The sequence below is a fragment of the Rhinolophus hipposideros genome (assembly GCF_964194185.1).
Source record: "Rhinolophus hipposideros genome assembly, chromosome: 18".
NCBI lineage: Eukaryota > Metazoa > Chordata > Mammalia > Chiroptera > Rhinolophidae > Rhinolophus > Rhinolophus hipposideros.
The window spans coordinates 10,405,873-10,431,011 of NC_138064.1; the positions used below are offsets into that span (position 1 = coordinate 10,405,873).

Consider the following 25,139-nt stretch of genomic DNA (forward strand, 5'->3'; position numbering starts at 1 on the left):
CTGCTTCGCAGGTCAGCTGTAAGAAAACCACAGCGCACGGAAAGAGAGATGAAAATGTACTAGGGACCAAGGAAATGTCAGGGGCTGTTTTGAAGCTTACCTGTCCAGGTGGGAAAAGGGACTGCTCGTGACAATGTCCTACTCCCCTGGGCGTTTCTGTCAGTGAGCACATGGTAACGTTATTATTGGTTGTACTCGGCAGTCGCATGCACTCAGCATTGCACAGAAACTAAGGGGCCCTTCCTGTGAGGGTCACCACCTTAAAACCTGAGGTGCCAATGTCAAAATGAAAGATTACATCAGCGCCGAGTCCTCTAGTTCATTCTGCGTGCTGCTTTCCTATGAGGCTGGCTTCGCTGCCGACCATGACACAGGCCACAGACCATACCGGCAACACAAGGGGCACCTCCAGAAAGACAGGTCGAGTACAGCTGTATGCAGGACCAACCGGATAATTTTATTCTCATTTTTCTTTAAAATAAAGATACAGTAGAAGTTTTACAATTCAGTATGATCAGACATGATTTATAATTTTAACATTCTTTTCAAATGACAACAGAAACAAAGAACTAGTACAAATTATAAAACTACCAGAGCAAAGAGAAACTACCTTTCTGATTAAAATATGTGCCACAGCTAAACGTCCTTAGAAAACGTTCTAAGATTTCTAAGCTAAACTTCCTTAGAAAGGGTCTGTAAAAAAACCCTGAATCTCAAATATTTAAACTATTTTTGTAACCACTAAATGCCTTTACCTACTTGTTAATCAAATGCTTCCTAAGTTTAGGAACCAATGACCAAGTGCCCTGAAACAGGTAAGTCGTGATCCTATTTTTTCCAGCTATAAATTATTAATATTTCAAGAAAACAAAGTATTTTCTAAGCACAGAAGCTTTCTAAAAACTTCAATTACCTTTTCTGGCTCAGTACTTGACTGAAATGTTCAAAAGTTTATATTGCACACAAATTTGAGCAGCATACTATGTGCATGTGAGAAGCTGATGGAAAACAAGGCCGAAAAAACCCCTAAATTATGTCCCATTTACATGATTTAAATATATAGTCTCTATATCTTTAATTAATATAAGTAAAAAGGGTAAACTTTAGAACAGCACAGAAATACAAATGCATTAGAGTTTTACAAAATATATTCAACCCCTTATACGTGCATAATCTTATAATATTGGAGTTACCATACAAGGGAGCGAGTTTCTTCTTCATATGAAAGCAGAAAGTCATGTGTACAAAGTTATTTATATGAAAAGAATAAAGATCCACATTCCCTTTCTTTGTCCTTGACAAATATTCATGGAATGTTGGAGATTATGGAAAAACAATTCCAATGTTATGAAGTCCAAAGACGAGGAATGAAAACACTGCGAGTCGCACAGTGCACTGCCTGCAAAGCCAGTCACCTTCTGGAAGCAGGGCTGCGTTCTCTGTCATGTTGAAAGGCTACCACAGCGCTGGGTGGAAAGGCCATGCACGCTGTGCCACCTCTGCTCAGAGAGAGAGGGCAAAGGCTGGTGCCACCTCAAGAGTCCCAACCAAGTTCCCGACAGAATAACAGGCAATGTTTAGCAGCTACCATCATAACAGGCTACTTTCCCAAATTGTTGAAGCAGATAAAGTTCTTGTGGTTTGGGATCAGCCCAAAACCCCTTAGTGAGCTGAGCGCTCCCAAACCCATCACCAGGCTGGGAGGGAAAAGGAACATCTGTCTGTAACTTCCACAAAACACAAAATAAAAACAAAACCTGCCTGCCAGAGACACAATGTTACAGCATCATTTTAAACCTGTAACTTCTTTGTAAAAAAATGCTTACAACCTTCAGCATATGAAATACTGCTCTCAAAATACTTTCATTCCGATTTTTAAGTCCCTTGCTCCTTAGCCTTGCAATAGCGTCTCACTCCTCTCCTTGCCTAATGTGCTTTCTTTCTCCTTGCCTTTCCAAACTAAATGATTCTAAAGAAAAGAAAAATGCAATGTTTAGTATAGGACTGGGAAAGCAAGATAAGGTTGAACAAATCACGTCACATGCTCAGGCTTGTTGCCCAAATATATTGCCACTATGTGTCTTAAAACAAAAGTAGATGGGAATTGTTTTAAGGCTTGGGGGCTAAGCAATCACTAATGGAGTTGGGGCTACACTGTTCATACCGGTTCCATGAAACAAATGCATATGCAAAATAACCGTAAGCCTTACTCCGACACACAACTTCTTCTAGTCTCCTAGTCCAGGACACAATAGCTTCAAGTCTCTTTTCCTTACCTGTGTCACTGTCATTATAGTGCCTAGTGGGAATTAAAGTATGCCAGGGACTTTTTCCAAACAACCTTACTGTTAAATCACCTAGACAAACAGCGAGGCCAACAGCAAGCTATAGATGCAGCCTGTGTGCCTAGCACACCTCGCTCCCTCAGGCCTCCTGACAAATACTCAGTTCTTAGACCCAGAAGCACTGGAGCAACCGTGGCCAACCAAAACCCACCTTTACCAGTGACGGGTCGGAAGATGGCCCAGTGGCCATCTGGCTCCTATGGCCCTCAGAGCCAGTGACCAGAAGTGAGGCTCCTGGGCTGGCCTCTCAGCTGGAGCCCTGAGCCCGAAGCCCACATCCGAGGCACACAGGCTCCCAGGATGAGGGACAGGTCTCCCGCCTTCAGTTGTGCTGGCTGTCCCGCGGCCCTGCCAACAACATAAATGGCCTCTGTTCCCTGCAAACTCCCACACCTCCCAGAACCTGAAGGAAATAGAGTGGCAATCTTTTAGCCATTTCTATGACAAAAGTTCTATCTCCTGAAATATTCATTTTATGTTGAAAGCCAGTTAAATGACCACTTTAAGAGTTGAACTCTTAACTGGAAACATTAATACGAAGTTCAATTAAGGTGTATATTAAAATGGGGAACAAGTGAGACTAAAGCAAAGTTAGACTTCATATAACTATATTTTAGTGGCATTTGAAAGTATGGATGGATTGGGTTGCTATTGAATAGAGAGAGATGGGAGTTTAGCCCTCTCATACAAACCGAAGAATGAGTCAGCAGTGAGCTGGCCGACCCCTCGCAGTACGCTTAGCACTGTGAGTTTCTGGCAGTTGAGAGGTAACAATTGGAACTAATACTATCACTCCAGCTAATGGTGTGGCCTGATGAAACAAGATGTTAGAATGAATTCTTTATAGTCTCAGTGCAACACTGATTAAAGTACCCCTTAAGGGTTTGTTTGGTATTACTTCTCTTCAAGTAATATTTCCTGAGAAGTTTAACTTTCCTAGCAGAGGTGGAGTGAATGGAGTTCTCACAATAAGCCCTTTAATTTATCATCACTGAATTCTTGAGTTATTATGCTCAACTGGAAGTATGTTTTTAGATTTGCTGGATTTGTGTTAAAACACAAATTGGAAGATTTAGGGATATTTAGATTATGTCCCCATGACCATTTTACATGCCCTAGAAGGATTTACTTTACATAAACATTTCTTAAGCAATAAATCAAATAGAATCAAGTGTCATCCTTAATTAGACCCCTTATTTTCCCAACACTCTTTATGTCGTGTGTAGGTTACATTCACTATGTATTTTCCACATATCTTTTGTTACTGAAAAAGCAGTCTGTCCCCTATAAATCCTCCCTGAGAACTCCCATCCAATGTCCCCATGAAAAGCAAATGACAGCTGAGCACGACAGATACATGAGGTCCAGTTGTGTAAAAGTCTTCAAGACAGCATGCACACAAACACACACACACACACACACACACAATCTAAAATGAATCCAGATGTCCTTTATGAAACACGACTGATGTCACGGCTGTAGTTTTCTTCTCCTGTTTCTTGCTTTTCTAAATGGGACCTACGATGAGATTTCTATTTAATATTTACAGGCCATCTTGCTTATCTTTTAAAAATACTCCTAGACGGGACTGATTACAGGAAGATTTTCCACCAGGGAAGTAGGAAAGCCAAGTGCCTTGGAAAGTTTTATGAAGAATAAGACTAAGAAAAAACGTGTAGGTTTGTAAATACCCAATGAAAAACTGTTCAAAAGAAGACATAGAAGGCACAAACTCTGAGTTAGAAAACGCTTGTAGAAGATTGCAACATGACTAGAGTTGACAGAACTAACATCGAAGTCTTTTAAAGTCTTGCCCTAAGTACGCCTTCGTGTTAAACTGCTCCAGCGTGGCTGTACCCATCATTATGCTATTTCTCTGCAAACCTACGTGAACAATTAGGAAGAGGAAGAAAAAGTACAATGACACCTCCTGATGTCTCAAAGCAAGTATTTAGGATCGGGAAAGAATAAGTTAAACACAAAACAAAATACTCTATCCTCAGAACTACTACCCACAACTTTCCTGTTTCTGGGAAGAAAGAAGTGAATCGACAGTTTTGTAGGTAGAAAACCAATAAACAAAGAATGGTCATATACCTCAGCAAAATAATAACAAAGCTGGATTGTATGGCCCCTTAACTTTATAAGCACATTTTAGGGCCAACTTTAGAGAAATTAAAATAGCAATATAACTTAATTTCAGCAAAAATAAATTGCAATGACCATCTAGGTATTCAAACAGCAAAACTGAACAAAATTTACATAAGTAAAAACTTTTCTAAAGTAAACAAATGCATACTATCCGAATTCAAAAATGATTAGACGGTACACTGTGTTTTTTAATCAGGCTCAGACTGAAATAAAAGTAGTCAATTTAAACCCCAACCTGGAAAGCCATCCCTGCTATGGTTGTGATTTCATTTTTTCAGCATTGTGTGACATTCATCCAGACAGAGGGCAACCATACATGTAAACATTCGACGACCTGTGGCCGATGAAGTGGAGAGTCCGGGAGCAGCAGACAGACAGGTAACACTTAAACCTAAGAAAGCAGCAGCAGCATCTGGAACCCCAAGCTCAGGGCTTCCCGTCAGGTGGCTCAGTGAGGCTCTGAGGGGTGGAGTTGGTGAAAGTAGAAAGCCATGAAGACATAGCTGTCTTTGCACTGGAAAGAGCCCCTCCAACCGACTGGCCTAGATGGAAAGGAGGGGAAAACAAAGGGAAACACGCATTCACTTTTGTTAAGAGACACCGAAAGACCAATGCTAATTAATAAATGGTAATTTACTGTAACGCATCAATATCTTAATAGTTACGAAGCGACCATTTGAATTTCTAGTTTCGAAACAATCCCTTTCCACGGGAATGTCTAATAAGAAATTGGACAATGTCTGGGTGTAAGAGCCTACTACCTTGCAAGCATTCTGGAGGTACTCAGCACACTCTTTCCTCAGTACCCACCATGCTAGGCCAGTGGTTCTCAGTACTGGCCGTGCATCGGCATTACTTGGAGACTGAAAAAAGTCCCGGGTGCTCGCTGTATTCTAAATCCAAAGTGATAATTGATAACCACCCACACAGGGAAGAATGGTGAGGGTGCGTTAGGGACATTTGATTTTGTCATCTAAAACGACACTGCATTAAATGAAGACATACAGAGCTCTACCTGCCTCAGGTCTGTTTTGATTTAAAAAACATTATTAATGGGTGGAAGAGGAGAACTGACCACAGACTGTAAATATCGGCAGCAGCACCACTAAAAATTAAGTAACAACTGACATCAGATACCTATGACAAAGTAGAATTTCTCTATTAAAAGATAAAAGTGAAATGCATAATACTGTACGGAAGCAAGTGCTTACAGTCCAATTCCATTCGTCGTGATAAAACAAACCTGGTGACGGGGCTATGTGCTCTGGGTTCGTCTTCTAAGACGAGTCTGTGCAGTGTTTCTCTCAGCCTGTCTATCTATCTCTAAGTGCACAGGTGTTCCACCTCCATGGACCCCTGCACAGAGAGCACGCAGTTCTGAGGCTTCTGAACTATGTTCAATAACATTAGTTAACCTTTCTCAGGAGCTACGTAAGGAGTTGGGTGCTATTTTTACAGGCTGACATGGCAAAGCAAATGTGGCAAATGTAAGTAACTGGTGAATCTGAGATAATGAAGAATTCCTTGTATACTGTTACACCATTTCTCTTAATTTGAAATTATATAAGAATAAAAAGTTAAAAATATAGAAAAGAAGGAACAAGAAATACCTTTAGAATGGATATGAAACAATTTTCAAAAATTTTAACTGAAAAAAGCTAGGTGCAGAGAGTGTACACAATACACCATTTGTCTGGCTTTGGTTTCAGGGTAACACTGGCCTCCCTGAAAGAGTCGGGAAGCATTACCTAATCTACCACTTTTTGAAAGTTTGTATAAAATTCATAAAATTCCTTAAATGTTTGGTAAAATCTGTAAGTAAAGCCATCTGGGCCTGGATTTCATTAAAAACCTTATGGAAAGGTTTTTAATTCAGTTTATTTAATAGATATAGGGCTATTCAAATTTTTCTGTTTCCTACTGAGTCAGTTTTGGCAGTTTTGAGTCTTTCAAACAGTTTGTATATTTCATCCATGTTGTCAAAAAATTGGCATAAAGTTATTCACAATACTCCCTTATCCTTTTAATTTCAGTAAGATCCATAGTGATGTCCCCTCTCATTCCTAATACTGGTAATTTATATATTCTCTCTCTTTCTCTTCATTAGCCTATAAAGGTTTTATTAATATTGTTGGTCTTTTCAAAAACCAACTATTGATTTCCCTGATTTTCCTTATTGTGTGATGTACAGCCTTACAAGACAGCAGTTCCTAATGCTTCCTTTATTTTTGCTCTCTACTATTTATAAAGAACTGTGGGAAGCTAAGGGAGGGGAAAACTCCAGTGAAGCATGAATCCTGGAACAGAACAGTGAACTCATTAGAAAATGCTGTCACTTCTCCATCAGATATGGCAAAATTTGCTGAACTTTGATATTATCTGGTGTCACGGCAATTTTTTTTAACGAATAAGACAAAAATTTTAAAAAAAGAAAAAAAACCTCTGTATTCGACCGCGGAAATTATGTTGTATTATTATGTGCTACACAGAGCTCTACCAATATATCAATGACATATTGATAAAGTTGACACAGAGAGATGCGTTATGATTCCTATCTAGTTTTGGCTAAAGGCATGCCTTACCAACAGCTTTTCCTGTTTGTACAACATTCCGGCTGGTTGAAACCATGACGTTTCCAATTTTTTTTCCACGTTCACTGTTTTGAACAGAACTGAGTAAAGGAAAGAAGTCTAAGTATAATTTAAAAACAAAAAAAATCACACACACACACACAAACACACACACACAATTCTATAACCCCCAAATTAGAATTATTGAGAAAAGAAGCTAGATCATTCATTACTTGTTATGCATCTATTAATTTGCTCATGTTTTAAGCATTGACTTTTCAGAAAATACTAGAAGAACATACAGATGAACCAGAAAGTGGCAAGGATATAAGGATACATACATATCGTTAATTCTCCCTATAGTCATGATTTGCTCAAGTTACTTCACCAGAATTAAAATGGCAAATCCTGTTATTAGTTCACACCATTCTTCACGAAACAGCAGTGTTTTCTCTTGGAAACATACACACTACTGAGCTAGAGACTGTCATGCACATATTTGGTTACTATTTGAAGCACAAGTCTATCAAGTGGAGAAAAACAATTCCCAATTAGCAATGAAACGCATGGCATAAAGTCAGACATAAGAATGTTTCTAGTATTTTCTCGAAATACTCACTGTGAGAATCTTAACCTCATGTCTGACACTGAGTACTGGCCTTGAAAAGGATGGCTGTAAAACAAAGTTTGAGTTCAGACTGTGAGTATCTCACCAATAAAGCTGCAGAACAGTTATCATGGGGGTGGGGGGAGTCGACTCAGCTGGGCTGTGGGGCTCTGAAGGTGTCAGCAGTCGTCCTGTGATCACAGCCCCCTGCTTCCAGTTGTGGGAGCCTCTCTGAGCTTATTTCCTCACTTGTGCAATAGGTGGGGTTTTTTTTCTTGGGTGGGGTGGTTTGTGATGCTCTGATTTATTTGGTCAGAGGTGGGGTCCAAGTATCAACATTTTAAAAAAGCTCTCAGGTCAGGTTACAGTCACTGACTTAGGCCATGGCCGTGGATTGTACCTTGATTCTGGTCATCTTATAAATGTGTGCCATCGGCCATATGACAATTCATAGACAGATCAGTAAAATCTGTACTTTCTATTAGAGAAGCAACTCAAAATGCATCTTAAAAATACACAAAAGGGTATAAATATACAAATTATATATATATACACAATCAGGCAACTTAACTAAACTTACACTATAAAAGAAGGAATCAATAAATACCCAAATTCTTATCTCACACTCAGGGGTCTCTCAGTCAATGTCTAACAAAGAAAGCAACCCTAGTGAAATCAATAGCACTTATAAAAACATCAAAATACTATTTATGGCTTTTCAAACAACAAATTTCCTAATTGGCCATATTGGCCATATTAACTTCTCTCTTTTTCTGGATTTCTTAATCACAGGTTGAAAGAATTGAGAGATTACTTAATCATTCTTGCTTATTAAGGAAAGTTAGAGGACTGTCTTCTCTGATCTTTAGGAGTTGAAGAAAGGGATTCACAGATCTCAAATCTTACAGTCAGTTTGGAATATTTCTAAATGATTCCCCCTGCTAACAATTGAAGATGATCATTTCTTGTTTTGAATTTGGTGAAAATATTGAAAATCTGTTGACTATCCTATCTATATCATTTCCCTATGTTTCAGGTCTTTCTTTCGCTTTCTCTTCAATCAAAGCAACCTTGATTTATTTACACATTTTAAAAAGTACTGTTTTACAGTCCTTTAAAACCCCCTCCAGCTATAAGCCTCATATGGACCTGCGTTAAAATCTGTAGGGCTGGTTGAAGTTAAAGGCAAAAGAGCAGATGCAGAGACTGGATGAAGGTCTGACGAGGGGGAGCAGACCGATGGCCCCACATGCCGCACTGTGGATGGCCATGGCAGACCCTGTCCCCACCCAGCCCGGTCACAGTAAATACCACTAGGCAAACAAACTCACATCTGTTTCTCTTCATCACTCTTTAGAATACAGAGCTTGTGGTTAGTGACGGAGAATACTTTGAACTCTTCGCCCTTTCATTAAATACTATTAAAATGTTTTTGCCTTTTTATTCTCTATGTTTTTGCCGCATTCAAATGGCAATATAGGTTTCTGCTATAGCCCAGTATGATGATTAAATTCACCAAAATCAGTACTGAACCTAGTCATTGTTCTTGATAAATGATACAAAGTGTAACAGACATGCTCTCCAAAGCCCTGCCACACCACCTCATCCTTGCAGATGCCCCAACCCCTCACCCCAAGTTACTATGACATAAATATCTGGATTTTTTTAGGGGAGGGAGTATCCTTTCTAGCATTACTGAAATCACACCCCCAGTTTCCAATCAGTACAAAGTTGATTTTTGCCCGATTCTCACTAAGAAGTAAAAGTTTAAAATACAAATGAAAACATTCAGTGTGTGCTTATCACTAAAAATACCATTATTTTAATATTTTATATTAGGAAAAATAAGTTCGTAGGATGCACACATTGTATCACTTCATCTCCTTAGACTCTACTCTGTTTCCATTCACACAAAGATGGTATTATTTCATGAGAGTCCCACTCCATAGTATGTTTAAATGTCTTTTATGTCTATGTGGGAATAAAGTCTTTGTCCAGTCAACATTCAATATTGTGACAGGCATTGAATTTTGTTGACTTTTAGAATCTGATGTGGAACCTAGGTTTGACCACAGGTCTAGGAGTTCAAATATCAACTTTCGTTTTCTTTATTCTTCATGTTTTAAAATAACTTCTCAGTATTAACCAGTGGAATTTCCTTCAAGGGTTCCATTTTGTTTGACCATTCTGCTAAGGTACAGATCTCGGGAAAGGGGGGGAACTGTCACGAGCTGAGCATTACCACGGGCCAGCACTTCCTCCCGAATTACACGGACAGCTGGGAGAAATGTGCTTCCCAAAATGCTTTGTGCTTTTCGTGTAAGAAGGTAAATAGGTGAGTGTTTTTCAGCTACTTCTCCATATTTGGGAGCCTTTTAAAATCTATTTAAGGAGATTCTTGACAATATTCACAGGGTCACCAAAGCTCAGATATGATTTATGGGGCACATTAGTAAATCCACCATTATGTTCAATCAGTCTTCGGGGATGTGCTTACTTCGGGTTTATTTCTGCCAGTGCCGGATGCTTGTTGCTATTCCAGACTCTGTAATTGTGAGTATTCTTCCATGCGGCAACGAAGGTTGTCCCGTAGTCCGATAATATCTTTTCATTATCTGTCAAGTAAATATTTAAAAGTTGAGCTGGATGGTAGCCAGTAGGGATGTGAAGATTAACAACCAAAAAGGGTAAAACAACAGTTTTACCCTCTCCCCCCCTGCTTTTTGGGGGAGATAGTCGACCAGATGTCAGGAAACTTGGGTCTAGTTCCAGACATCCTGTTAAGAAGCTATGTGGCCTGTGACGAGTCACTTAATTACTCAGAACTTCATTTTCCTAACCAAAAAAGAAGAGGGTTGAGCCAGATAATGTCTCAGGTTCCTCATAACTCCAAAATATGTCTACGTTCTCCTTAGCAAGGTTAGGAGACACGGTCTTGTTTATTAAACAAAAACAACAGGCTGGCCAGTGAGTAAATGTGCTGATGTTCACATACAGAGAAGGCAATGGGGTAGCTATCTTTCCACAAATGTCATTTTTTTCCCACAGAAAAAGATTAGAAAGCATACATGAATTGGTTCTTTTAGCCACTATTTTCTCTTCTTTCGATTCTGTCTCATTATCTGGTGACACTCAGTTTCCATGCATTTCACTGTCAACATACTTAAAATAACAAGGGAATTTTCATCATTAATGTTTAAAACTGTTCGGCTTTATCAATACCGTGGGGGGAGCCTCAAAGCAGGGCGTTTCTACTTGGAGGAACGGAAAAAGTTTGGAGAAATGATTCCAAAGGATATTGTTTTGTATTTTAATTGCAAGTTGCTTGCTTTGCAGGTGAAACACGTGACTTCTGTTGCTGGGAAAGGAAGAGAAGGGTGTACGTGGTTCCGTAAGCAGGATAAGGAAGTCCTTTGAGATCATATTCCTCAAATGGTTCCTTGGGCTGAATTTCCTTTAATGCATGGACCTGAGCCAGGCTACTTGGGTTTAAATAGCAGCTCAGTCTCTCACCAGATGGATGAGCAAGCTCTTTATCCTTTCTGTGACTCATCTTCTCTTCTGTACAGGGAGGATGACAAGGTATCTACCTCCAGGATTGCTGTAGGTGACAGGGCTAGGAGATGGAAGGGGCTCCAAACAGGGCCCTGCACATATTGACACACACACGAGGCAGTTGGTGACTGTTAATCTATGCTTACAGCGGCCCAGGCAAACACTTCTTAAAAAGTAAATGAACTAATTACTCACGAAGCTACATGACAGGGCAGACTGGGCTTTTCTTACTAGATTACGGTGTGATTCTGGGTTAGAGGATTGAATTTTGGTGTTTCAGCTGCTCCATTTGTAGAAGAGGCAGACATTTAAAAATATCCCCTTAACAAAGAAGAACTTGTTCCATAGCTTCCCTTTACAAAGGAAGAACACACCTGAAGCCTGGGTTTAAACTCTAGACATACTTACCAGGTGAAGAACTACCTTGGGAGGTGGCAGTGGTGGGGATGATTTAAAGAATCTACTGACAAGGCGAATGTACTCAAATGCCACTGTGGAACTATATACACTTATAAGTGGGTAAGATGGTATTTTCAGGTTACGTGTATTGCAGCAAATCAACAATAAAAAACAGTGGTAGAGATAATTCAAAAAAAGGAAAAACAAAAGCTCAACACTCTTATAACAACTCTACTGCACATCTGCTAAATGTCGAGGGTGGTAGGTGTCCGTGGTGCAAAAGCTCATCAGAGCTTCCTTTTCTATTTTTACGTATTTTCTTCTATGGAGAATGCGATGGTTTTAATATAGGACTGAGTCTATGGTTACCCGCTCCCTTTTAACTATTTAATACGAATAACATTTCTTAGTGAGGAATAAATTTGAAGGTTCAATCACTCAGAATCTGATTTCCAATAATTTCTAGTTTTTATATTTTTCTTTTCTCCCTTTATGTCTTAAAAACATGTAAGCAGTGTTTATAAATAGTCCCAGATACTGAGATACCCTTCCACATGGTAGAATACTAAGCACCCATATAAAAGTGACACAGATCTACATTTATTGTCTTGATAGATGTTTATGTTTCTATTATAAAAAAGACCTAGGTTTCGTGAACATGTCCAACGGGAGCCATTTTTGTAAAAGGGCGACCACAAATACCACAAAACTACAGTCCAAAAATATGCATAGAAAAAGGTGTGGAAGGATATGAAATACTCAAAATGCTAAGAGTAGTTACCTCTGCCTGAGGGAGTCACGGATAATTTTCCTGTGATGAAAATGTATTTCTTATGTAATTCAAAACATCGTCGTTGTTACCAAAGGAAAAAGCGCGGTGTGCTCCTTACCTAAGTGCAGTGTGGCTGCCAGCAGCGCGTGGATGTACACTGCAAACTGGGCTCGGATCCATTCGTCACCTCCCTCCCAGCCCGTGCCATCCAGGAAGACATCGTCTCGGTTCTCTGTCACGTGCCTCACCAGGTAATCTGCGAACCTGAGGTCTGCAGTGGTAGGGTGAAGCAACTTCCTGAGTTCTGGGTCATGGATCTGGATCAGAGCTTCTTCTACCTAGAGGGTACCCAGGTACAAGTCAGAGGCTGGGCATTCATGCGGATATCCATGCCACACTTTAAAGAGCAACTATTTGGGAAGTTGCAGCTGGAAATAAAAAAATATGAATAACAGTATTCTCAAATGGCGAGTCTAAGAAAGAGATAGGTTCTTACACTGAAGTTGTTAATCTGTCTATAGTTTTAAAAACTGCTCATTTTCTAGTTTTAGAAATGATGTTAAATATTTAGTTTTGAATTATAAAAGTAATTCATGTTGATTGTAAATATAGAGATGTATAGTATCATTTTCATCACACAACCGGAAATGACTACAATTAATAAGTACAATTCCTAAAAATGTTTCCTTTGAGTGCACAGATACTTTGTAATATTTGTATTATGTAACATTTGATATACAAAGAAATATATGTAACTTTCAGATTAGAGTTGAATCATAACAATAAAACAAATGCCCATGAACCCGCCTACTTGAGAACTAGAGTGTAACCAACAATGTTGAAACAACTCTGTGATCTTCCCATCTGTATCCTTCCACCTTGGACGGTATGTATCTATTTTCCTTCCTCAAAATTGGGATCGTAATACATACAGCTTTGAACCTTAGATTTTTCATTTATATGTTCTAAACATTTACCAGGAAGTATGTTTTGGTGCTGTATATTAGAAAGTACAAAAAAACCTTTGGGTTGATTTGATTTCCTTTCTTATTAAAATTATTTCAACTGTCAAGTTGAACAAACGATTTAAAATTCTTGTATATAGATGGCAAGATGTCATGTTATCTCTGCTTCTTTCCCCTTGATATCATAAGCTTATTAAGTAGGCTAGAAGTATTTAAATCATTTAAACAATAAACACATTTGAATTGTAAGATTGTGGGAGGACCAGACTGTCCAGATGGGAGTCCTGGCCCACCCACTATACTAGCTGTTTGATCTCTCAGTTCCTGAGGCAACACGGCTCTAAAAGAGGGGCAGTAACACCACCTTCTGCACAGGTTCTGAGAACGAGATGAGTTCGTATACCTAAGGCGCTTAGAACGCCAGGCACAGGAAGCAATTATTATCACTACTAGTGTAATTAGTATGCCCTCGTAATGCCATCTAAGACAGGAAAACAGGGAGCGGCAGTGTCGAGGACACACACTCACACAGAAACCTACTTCCACAATGGCATCACTGAGGTGTTTCTGTTGTCGAAAAAGGATGTTAGTAGCTCCAGCAACAAATCCCCGGACGGTGACGTCAGAGAGCAGATGGTGCTGCTGAAGTGCCGTGTACGGCAAACACAGATATCCCTGCCGTCAAAGAATGATGGACAATGTCAGACAGTAAGGGAACAGAGCTAACAGCAGAAAAGAAGCCCCGATTCTCTCCCACCTCCCTGCCGCCCCTCACGCAGCTCATCTGCCCAAGGTTTGCCTCACTACAGTAGTATTCCCGGGGAACCTCAGGTGTTGCCTCAGCAGGTCAGTCAATAGCTAACCTGTTCTGCGCACGGGCAGCTTGGCAGGTCTGCTACGAAGGCTGTCTCATTGCAGCACTTCGTTCTTGCTTCTACCTGAAAGCCTCCAGGGTGATTAACGAACTGGACTTTTTCCTTTAGGAAATGAAGTGCTAAGCCCATTAAGTAGTTTGTTGTTTAGCAGAAAGCTGTTCTTCCAGGAAAATTTTGAAACACACACACAGGCACACACCACCAATGTACTATTATGAGAAACACAAAGGAAGGCACAGCATTTGTTTTTATTGTCCTCTTGTTAAAAATCACCAAAAAAAAAAAAAACCTTCAAGCTATCTGTTCCTAAGTGTTCAAAGTAAAAATGACACCGGCAGTAGCATATTTAATTAATTTCCATTAGAATTGTATTTGAAAACACCATTCGAGTTGAATTGCCAAACCACCGCAGGCAGTTAGGTGTACAAGGCGGTGTGTTTCTGAATAAAGGTGTTAATGCTGGCACCAGGTACCGAAGGAGGAAATGGAATCGCTGCTGAAAGCTCCCGAATGAAGACAGGGTTTTCACAAGGCGCACAACCTGCCTATGAAGCCAGGAGGGTGCCGCACCCCTGCACTTGGTTTCAATCTCCAGGTTATGACATTTCATCACTTTGTACAAAGCACTGAACTCTTGTCATCTGGATGTCTTGTTTACAGCATGAGGTGAGTCTGAGGGCAGGATCTCTCCCTTCTGTTACTTCATCTTCTTCATTGCATCTAGGATGTACCCTGTACCGTGTTTCCCCGAAAATAAGACCAGTCTTATATTAAGTTTTGCTCCAAAGGACACATTAGGGCTTATGTTCAGGGGATGTCACCCTGAAAAATCATGCTAAGGTTTATTTTCCGGTTAGGTCTTATTTTCTGGGAAACATGGTACCCTGCACCTAACAGGTGGTTGTTTAAACATTTAACATGGGAGAGACTTCCAAAAGTTGGAATATAGGCCTAGCAACTTGGTTTTATTCTTATTCTTGACAATGTCTTCCTCTGCTCAATAAAATGCTAACAGACGCAGCAAAAAGAAATCCATGTCTGTGCGTTAGAGCTTCTCAGTGTAGTGCGTCTCAATCACACCCTCTTGTGACTAAAGGCTGAAAGGACGCCAGTCATTCAGAATCACAGTCAAAACAGCTGGTTAAGGCTCCCAGTTAACGCTTTATTTTGTCCCCAAGTACCTGTTTCTAAAGTATTTCATAAATATTACAGTATTGAATGCACTTTCAAACTTGACGTAGACCCCAGAATACCCACTCCCCCAACTAGAATTGAGAATCCCTGACAAAGGCATTCTCAGAACCACTAATTATTACAAAATAGCAATAAGATAATTTAATTGCTCAGAGCATTACATTCCTAACTGATGCTGTTAGTGCATTGTCAACAATGGAATCTTGTCTACGTCTACAAAATCATGAACACTCAGAAGTGTTTTTAAAAATCAATAGTTCAAAGCTTTTTAACAGTAGAAAAATGGCTTTCCTTAAAAAGTTATACATAGACATACTCTGACCCAGCATTCCACTTCTTGTAATTTATCCTACAGATACACCTGCTCATGTGTGAGGTTTGTAAAAAGGTATTTATTACATCATTGTTTATTATAGCAAAAGCCTGGAATCCTGACTATTCATGAGCAGGGAGACACACACACGTTCATCTATACAAACCCTCCAGCGATAGAGTGAAGTTCATCTCCAAGGAATATTTTGTAAAAAAGAATAAGGGGAATAAAAACAGGTTTAGTTTGCTACCATTTGTGTAAAACGCAAGGGGAAAAAATATCTAAGCATGTATTTATGCATAAAATACTCCCAGATGGAAACAAAAGACATTGATCGTGTTGGCTGCCACTGGAGATGACAAATGAGTCCCAGGGAAATGAATGAAGGAGACTTTTTATTACAGATGCTTTGGAACCATTTGAATACACCGAACCATGTGAAAGTATTATATATTCATAAAATTATTTAAACCAGCAGTTCAAAGTAGCTTTAAAATTTTGTCATCATTACTTTAATGATCAATTTAGCCTAAATCTCTTAAAAGGCCTTAACGTACAGTGGCGGCAAGGGCAAGGGTCCTTTCATACCTTTTATACCCCACTTTCCATTTTTCTAGGGTACGTTAACTTCCATATTTGGAGCTGCAATATATAATGGTAAAAAGAAAATTGAGGAGATGTCTGTACACTCATGTTCACAGCAGCATTATTCACAACAGCCGAACCGTGGGAGCAACCCAAAGGACCACTGAAGGATGAAGGGATAACGGAAGTGTGGCAAATACACACAAGGAAGGAAATCCTATCATACGCTACTACAAGGATAAACCTTGAGGACATTATGTTAAGCGAAATAGGCCAGTCACAAAAAGATCAATTCTATATGATTCCACTTCTATAAGATATTTGAAGTAGTCAGATTCATAGAAACATAAAGAATAGTGGTTGCCAGGGGCTGGGGTGAGGAGAGAATGGGGAGTTGTCATTTAATGGTTATAGAGTTTCAGTTTTGCAAGATGAAAACATTCTGGAGATCTGTAGCATAACAATATACATATAACTTAAAACTACCAAACTATACACTAAAAAAGTTATATGTCTTTTTTTTTTTTACCACAATTAATAAACAAATTTAAAAAACCCCCACACCTCAGCTTGGTAAATCTGGCAGAACTACTGTGAGCTGGGCTGCGAAAGCACAGTATGCCTTCTGTGTTGCGACTTGGAAAGAAAGGGCCACAATATGAGCAGGACCAAATGTCACTGTCTCATCTCACCTCTGTTCAGGGATGATAAGCATGTTCATTAATTGAAAGCCTCCATCTTATATGGATGTCAGTTCTTTCCAAAATTTATCTAGAATTTAAAGGGAATCCCTATCAAAATCACAACCTGTGTGAGTGAGAACATAAGTTCATCCTGAAATTCATGTGGAAATGCAAAGGGCTAAGAAACTCCTGACGAATAATAACAAGAGGGGAAGCCTTTTCTCTGCTTGACAGGAGGTGCACGGTAATTAACACAGTGTGGGACTGCCCAGGGAATAGACAAACACACCAGTGGAACAACAACAAAAAATCCAAAAACTCTTTCTTCAATCATACACAAAAATTAATTCCAGGTATTTAAAAAAAAACATGTGAAAGTCAAAACTATAAAGTTTTGATAATTTAGAGGATTAAATTAATTATTAATTAATTAATTTAGAGGATTAAATTAAAGATAATTTAGAGGATTATTTTTCTGGCCTTAAGGTAGGAGAGGATTTCTTAAATAAGACCTCCAAAGCAGTAACCATAAAATAAGAAATTCATAAATAGAAAAGGTACCTAGAATATATAAAGTCTCACAAATCAGTGACAACAAGGGAGGCACTCTAGAAGCTTTGAGCTAACTCTACAAAGGGCAATCCAAATGGTTAACAAGAACTGGAAGAGATGTTTAACCTTAACAGTGGTTACTGAAAAATATGCAAACTTAGAGCTACAATATACCTTCGGATTGGCTAAATATGAGTCTGACAATATCAAGTGTTGCTGAGTATATGGAGCAATGGGAATTCCTATGCGCTGCTGTGGGAATCAAAGTTGTCAGAATTGCTTTCGAAACCCTGAAAGTTGCCTCCAGTCCCATCTTCTCCTTCAGTACCCCAGTTTCCTCCTTACACTTCCTAAATCAGCTCTCAGGAAAGGTTCAAGCATATTTTAAAATCTGCTATCCGCAGCATTTACATAGTAAGCCTAATACCTAAGACGGATGTGAAAGGTATCATTCATAGGCAATTTCAAATACCAGAGAGACCGGACAGCTGAGGATTCTCTTCCAGACTTAATTGTTTTATTATGTAGAAATTTGTTTCCATTTATTCATATGCTGAGTCAGGAGACCAGTTAGCTTATTATTATATTCTCTTCAAAGCTCGATATCCTACTACAGCAATATTCTCCAGGCATCCATGCTACTCTCTCGTTATTTTTGAAATTACTTTTCAAGATGTTTGCTAACCTGATTCCCTCTGTTACAAGCGTTTTAAGATCTTCAAGAGAAAAAGAGCTCGAAGACCATTCACTTTTAGGAATAGTTACAATATTCCAAAGTTACTGACATGAAAGAATCAGTATTTGTATTTAAAAATGTGATTAAACAACAAATTTGATTTTAATCAGTATGTAACAAAACATAGAACCAAAAAGAAAAATGTTTCATTTATCATAATGATGGTGGTTAACCCATCATATATACAGTACTGGTATAATGCACATAAATAGAATATGCAGTCAAACATGGTTAACTGACAGCACATACAATGTATGTTTACAAAGCTTTGTTTAATTCAGCAACCTCACAGACAAAATCCCTCCCAGTTAATCTCCCTCTCTATAGCTCCACAATGATAGAAATTAGAGATGGGTGGGTGAAGCTGCAAGGTAAGGGCTTCGAAAAGCACAGGCAGTCATGACATCCACATGTGAGTTCAGAAGACCCACAGTTCGTGGCTATTAACTATACCCAGTCGTTTGACAGCTGTGATTTATCTCACATTCTTAAACCCCAGTTTAAACCCCAGCATTAGTTCAATCATGAAACCAATTAAGATAATTTGCAGAGATATAGCTGTCTTTCATTGTAAGATCATGATGCAAGAATTTAGAGCCTCGTACAAGTCCACTGGCACAAAGGAAGGCAATAAATACTGTTGACTAAGGAATTCAATGGAATGTTTTTTCTGCTCCATTTTTGAAACATAATTCAAGAGTGGCAAAAATTTAAAAAGTAGCTTTTCCTGAACAGGATGAAAAAAACAAAAATTCCAAATAACATAGCTACCATAATCTTAATGTATGACTGACATTAAGAAATGAAATCCTGGGACATAAGATCCTGAACCAAAGATTTAATTTGATTTCCTAAATTATGTTTAAGTTATTTAAAAAGTTACAAATACATTTTCAATGGTTTTTCATAAAAAGATGTAAAAATTTTTTAGGGCAAGTAAACCAAAGCACTATATTATATGTACGAGATGTACTAATATTTTAGTTAGCCATCTAAGCATTTTTTCCTCATAAAATCATAGCTTTGGAATTGGAGTATTTTAATATATATTCATTAAGTGTAATCAAGACTGTCTGGACTTTCTCAATTCATCTTTTTTTGAAAGGTAAACCTGAATGATTAAAAACAGACCCAAATCAGTGATGGCTAACCTCTTATCTACTAAGCTTTCAAACTTTTCCCAATCAAACGCCTCTGAATTAATTCCCTATAGCTTTACATTATGGTCACAAATGCCACAGCACTATCCATTCAGTATGTATTTTAGTTTTCAAGGAAACTCTTCAGGCCTGAAAATGTGTTCAGCACTCAAAGTTAAATTCTGAAAGGATTCTGTCAGATTCTTTAAGGGCCTCAAAAAGGACATGAAGTTTACCTTTGTGAAGATGGCCAGGGGCATGCCATACTGGTCCTCTTCCAAACCGGAAATCAGCCCTGGTATCAAGACTGCCTGGCCCAAGTGAGCTTGAGGTTGGACAGTAATCGGAGGACTCTCTGAGGGCACCGACTCCTTTGGAAATGAGTTTGTCTGTTCTGGACCCCGCTGCTCCCTTTCTTTCAAGGTGAAGTCCTCTAAAATACTAGGATCCAAGGTCTCCCAGTCACTTTCTGAAGACTCTGGAGATGGACGAGAAGGAGGTTTCAAATATTGATTTGCATCACCAAGTTCTTGTCCTTTGTTGCTGTCATCTTGTACTTGGAACAAAGGTCCTTCAGTCTTGATGGCAGTGTCTCCGTCACGGTTTCCTGTCATAATTTTCTTGACAGTTTCCGAGTTGGTGTTTGGAATGTTAGGGGTAGACACAGAAGCAAAATCAAGTGCAGGGGGATTACTTTCTTCAAGCCCAGCATCTTCAGACGTACTCTTTCGGGGTCTGTACTGAGAACAGTCACTGAGACCATGCTCAATCATGCCTGAAACATAAAACATTGGAGGACAGCTTGGCTTATAATAAGGTGAAAGAAAATAAGAGTTGTATATTCTGTTCTAAATAGAACTCTCCTTAAAAATTTCAATAAACTATGCTTGTACACATGCTAATAATAATAATTAAAAAAAAACATAAGAAAAATCTCAGATAAAAGAAAACCTATTGCCAAAATGAAAATGTCATATTAAAAAAGAAATGTTAACCCTAATGAGTTTATCCTTGAAAACTTTTTATCATTGTAAGTTTCGGTACAAAAGCTAAACAAAAGAAAGAGTAGATACTACTACCTTCTTACCTGGAAAAAGGGATAACACGGTCATCAGGGCACCCACCAATTTATTCACTGGAGAAATATAAAAGAGAACCTGAAATGGATTCAATCAAAACCAAATTAGAAAACCTGAGTCCACAATGATAAAAAAAAAAAAAAAAAAAAAGCACGCGGAAAGAGAGGGGAATCTCTTTTTTAAAGAAGAATAACAGCTAATAAGTATAGAATTAATAGCAGAATTAGAAAACCACCAAGCATCCACTGTGATTCAGGTAAAAATTACCAATGGATGCTAAAACTATTATGAAAGGTTGTTAGGCAACACGATATTCATATACATTCAAATTTATCACCCCACAGATTACCTATTAATTGCAAAGGGAAAAAACAAGTACCTTAATATGAAGAAATCTGGCAACCACCATATTAATCAAATGATCAAACTTCACATCACCAGTAACAGTACAAACAGTTTTGGGCCTCCTGATGTGATGCCCTGAGGACGTACCACCACCTCAATAGTATTCTTGCCAAAAAAGTTAAATCTGAAACTAGCCACAAGGAAACAGTCAGACAAATCTAACTTTATAATGCAACTAGTCTGTACTCTTAAAAAAAAGAAAAAAAAAGTCAATGTCATGAAAAACAAAAATAAACAAAAAAAGAGTGAGGTGGTAGACTAGTTTCAGAGTAAAAGAAAGCTCACAATGCAATACATGATCCTTGGTTCCCAGATTGAAAAAAACCAGCTTGTAGAACATCATTATGACATCTGGGGAAATTTTTAAATGGACTGTATGCTAGAAATCATTTATAGTATCATGTTAAGTTTCTTAAATGTGAATATGGTATTTTGGCTATACAAGAATATATCCTTATTCTTAAGAAATATATGCTAAAGTATTTAGGGATGAAGTACTAGCCAAAGTCATAAAGACAGAAAGTAAAAGGGTGGTTGCCAGGAGCTGGGGAGAGGGAGAATGGGGAGTTATTGTTCAACGGGTACAGAGTTTTAGCTTTGCACAGTAAAGACAGTTTTGTGGATGGATGGTGATGGCAGCACAACAATGTGAATGTACTTGACGCCACTAAACTGTACACTTAAAAATGATGAAGATGGTAAATTATGTTATGTGTATTTTACAACATCAAAAACTTTTTTTTAAAAGGTTGACCAGCGTACTAGTATATGTTAGATTCATTCTTTTTTGTTTTTAATTTATTTTCTTGTTAGAAGAAGGAATACATATTCATTACGGAAAACTAGAATACAGAAAAGTATTTCCTTCTTAAAACTATAATCTATGTTCTCACCAAACTGTTAATGTCTTTCCCTTCCGGTCTCTTTTCAATAAATATATATTTATTTATAAAGTTGGGATCATGGGCTTGATACGTAGTTGGACAAACTTTTTCACTTAACATGTCATAATACATCTTTACAACAACTAAATAACTCAAAATCTTCTTTGTTGTTTGGAATTATATACAATATACAAGATAAATCATTACTTATTTACTGATAATTCATTATTAAAAATGATTCTGTGATAGAATCTCTTAGACAGAGCTTTGTGTCCAACTCAGATTAATTCTGGAAAATGAATCTCAAAGGGGAGAATTTCTGGGCCAAAGGAATAAATATTTTTAAGGTAAGGAGTCATACTGGATATTGTAAATGGCTGACTCTCCAATATCCATTCCAACCATATTCCACCGAGCACAGTAATATGGTACATAAAACTGGCCCGATATAAGGATGCCTCTTGATTAGTCTAAACCAGAGGTCAGCAAACTTTTTCTAAAAAGGGTCAGGTAGTTAAATATTTTTCCTTTGCTGTCCTGTGGTTTCTGTTACACTATTTAACTCTGTCACTGTAGTGCAAAAGTAGTCATAAATAATAAGTGGATGAATGGGTGTAACCATGTTCCAATAAAACTTTATTTATAAAAATAGCTCGGTGGGCCAAATTTAGTCCAGGGGCCTAGTTAGTAGACCCTTGGTCTAAAATCCCCGATACAAATCTTTGGTCTAAAATCATGGCAGTCCCATCCCTATGTACTAGGAGAGTGGTCCAGAACCCAAGTATAAACCAATCAGTACAGGCATTTCTTTGGCAACAATTACTGGTTCCAGGTAGGCATATGGCCTCAGAGGCGCCAAACAAATTGAAGAGAAAAATTCTTATTAAATGGTTTTGGAAGAGGTACTGTCTCTGCCACCAGTTATAACTGAGGACAGATACTATTGACAGCTATCCTACACTATAAGGGAAACCAGGCTTCGGACAAAGCCAGGCTACAGACAGTAGAGCAAAGAGATAGGGAAAAAAAAATCTAGGTTCTTAATTATACTGTTGAACCATTCAGTCAACCAATCCTGAAGTCTGAAGTGAGCCAATACATTTCCTTATTATTTAAATCAGTTTAAATTGCATTTTCTGTTACCTATATCAAAACCATTCTGACAACTGAATGCTGTCAAACTGCCCCCAGAAAGATTGCATGAATTTTTACTTCTATGACAGTGAACAAGAATGTGTGCGTCAGCTCACCACAATTTGATAGGCAAAAAAGTTAATTTATACTGTATCATTAGGTTTAATTTTATATAGTATTTAAGAAACGTCAATGTTAAATATTGCATCACTTCAAATCTCACCTTTTTTTCAAGAAGAATTAGTTTAAACAGAATTAAGACCTGAAGAAAAAAAAGGAAATATTATATTAAAACAAGAAACACGAGCCGATTTATTTGCCTTTCCCCCTCTTCAAACATAACCATATATCATTTAATCAATAATATTAAATAACTGCTTTAAAAATACACTGAAAATTATGAACGTGTACTGAGAAATTACATATTATCTGTGGCCTCTAAAAAATGTGAGAACCACTTAACTCTCTAACAACATGTGCTTTTTGGAAGGAGTTGTGCCATTTTTGTTTGAAATATCGCCAAGCTCCTTAAAGGGCAGGAACTATTCATTTATTTCTGAATATGTCCAGAGAGTATGCGCAGAGCAGATACTCAGTTTACTGCTTATTAAATGAATGATGAATGCATGTAGGCCCTAGTCAACATATGCTTTAGTAATAAAGATGAGAAGGCATAAGTTTAGTATTTTACTGGCAAATGTTCCACTCACAGAGCAGCACATAAAATACTCTGCAAGATCACATGTTTCTCTCCACTCTTAATTTCAGGATACCTGAAATTACAAAGTCAACAGAAAAAAGTATCCTATCCTGCACAAAAATAAACAAGTGGTATTTGGAAACTTTTAGAAATTTCTACCGCACAAGCACTACCAACACTTTTGGCTCTGGGTCTTCATTCTGAGAGCTCTTAGAGGAACTAAAACATGGTTACACCACAATCTGCATTTGACCATACTGCACATGGAATGTGCCCAGTTAAAGGAACACAACTTGAGTACATCATAAATTAAATGAGGTTTCATACCTTGTGTTGAAAGTGAAGCACAAGATCTCGAGGAGACAGACCTACAATGGTAAAGAAATAGCTAATCTGTAACTACAACCTACTATTTTTGTCCAAGAAAGTTTTTTTTCCCCTCAAAGGAAAGGCAGGTAAGAAAAGCAGGAATATGCAAATATTAAAATATTTATGTAGTATTTGATTATGTACACAAGTACTCAGAATTTATCGAATTACAATTAATAGTCAAAGACAGCATTGTCCAGTAGAACTTTCTGTGATGGAAACATCCTAAATCTGTGCTGTCCAATACGATAGCCTCGTGACCACTGAACACTCGAAATGTGGCAAGTGTGACTGACAAACTGACTTTTCAATTTTGTTTAATTTTTATTAACTCAAATCTAAATGTAAGTGATCACATGTGACTAGTGCCTACTGCTTTGGACAATGCAGCTCTGACACCTTCTTCCTATTCTACAAACATCTTACAAATTATACAAACTTAGAAATTACGAAGCTTATACTGGAGTGGCAGCCAATCATTTAAATGTCGGTTTTGGTCACTGCACTCCATAGGCTATTATTTCTGAATCATAGTCTTCTCTGATCATTAGCCACAGGACAAGAGAAAATAATTTAGAGAAACATATGTCCTCAGCGTAGGAGGCTGTAACCAGTATAGGTCGTCGCACACAGGATTGCAAAAGCAGGCTACCAGCTTCCCTAATTCATGCTAAAATTGGAACTGAGTGAGCATAAACCACCATGGGATTGAAACTTTTTTTTAATCATGAAAAGGATACTTATTGTGTACCTGGACACCAATGGGTATTGTGGGTTGTCAAAATAATATAAATTCAACAGAATCCAAACTTGAAAAATCTTAGACTAGAAAAGAGCTAAGGAGATCTCTCTCTTCCTCTCCTTCTGTTAGGAGGGAACTGACCTGGTCAGCATTAGCGTAAGGAAAAGAAAAAACTTCCGTTATCACTCTGAAAAGCAGAATTGCCTTACACCATAATAACTGTGACTACTACTGGCACAAGTATGTTATAACCTTTGTCAACATAAATACCGGCTAATAGGATATTTAAGGAAGCAGAAGCATCAAATGATGAACAATTTGATCCCATGTAGAAATGTAATTCTGCTCATGAAGTGTTACATGCAATTCTGTGTGCCAAACAAAA

General features: G+C 38.1%; 1 protein-coding gene across 2 annotated transcripts in view; it reads right to left on the reverse strand.

Moving 5' to 3' along the window:
- Positions 1 to 436: 436 nt before the first annotated feature.
- Positions 437 to 25,139, reverse strand: part of AVL9 (AVL9 cell migration associated) — a 39,527-nt gene continuing 14,824 nt past the window's right edge. Inside the window, exons 7-16 of one of the 2 annotated variants that reach the window (XM_081079838.1) lie at positions 23,971 to 24,011; positions 23,167 to 23,205; positions 20,529 to 20,598; positions 19,678 to 20,216; positions 13,905 to 14,039; positions 12,518 to 12,737; positions 10,171 to 10,288; positions 7,686 to 7,739; positions 7,079 to 7,167; positions 437 to 5,038 (exon numbers count right to left, since the gene is read on the reverse strand). In XM_081079838.1, the coding sequence (XP_080935964.1) occupies positions 4,923 to 5,038; positions 7,079 to 7,167; positions 7,686 to 7,739; positions 10,171 to 10,288; positions 12,518 to 12,737; positions 13,905 to 14,039; positions 19,678 to 20,216; positions 20,529 to 20,598; positions 23,167 to 23,205; positions 23,971 to 24,011 (1,421 nt within the window). In that variant the 3' untranslated portion in view covers positions 437 to 4,922. Of the gene's footprint in view, positions 5,039 to 7,078; positions 7,168 to 7,685; positions 7,740 to 10,170; positions 10,289 to 12,517; positions 12,738 to 13,900; positions 14,040 to 19,677; positions 20,217 to 20,528; positions 20,599 to 23,166; positions 23,206 to 23,970; positions 24,012 to 25,139 lie in introns of both variants that reach the window. The other variant, XM_081079839.1, reaches the window with a different exon arrangement.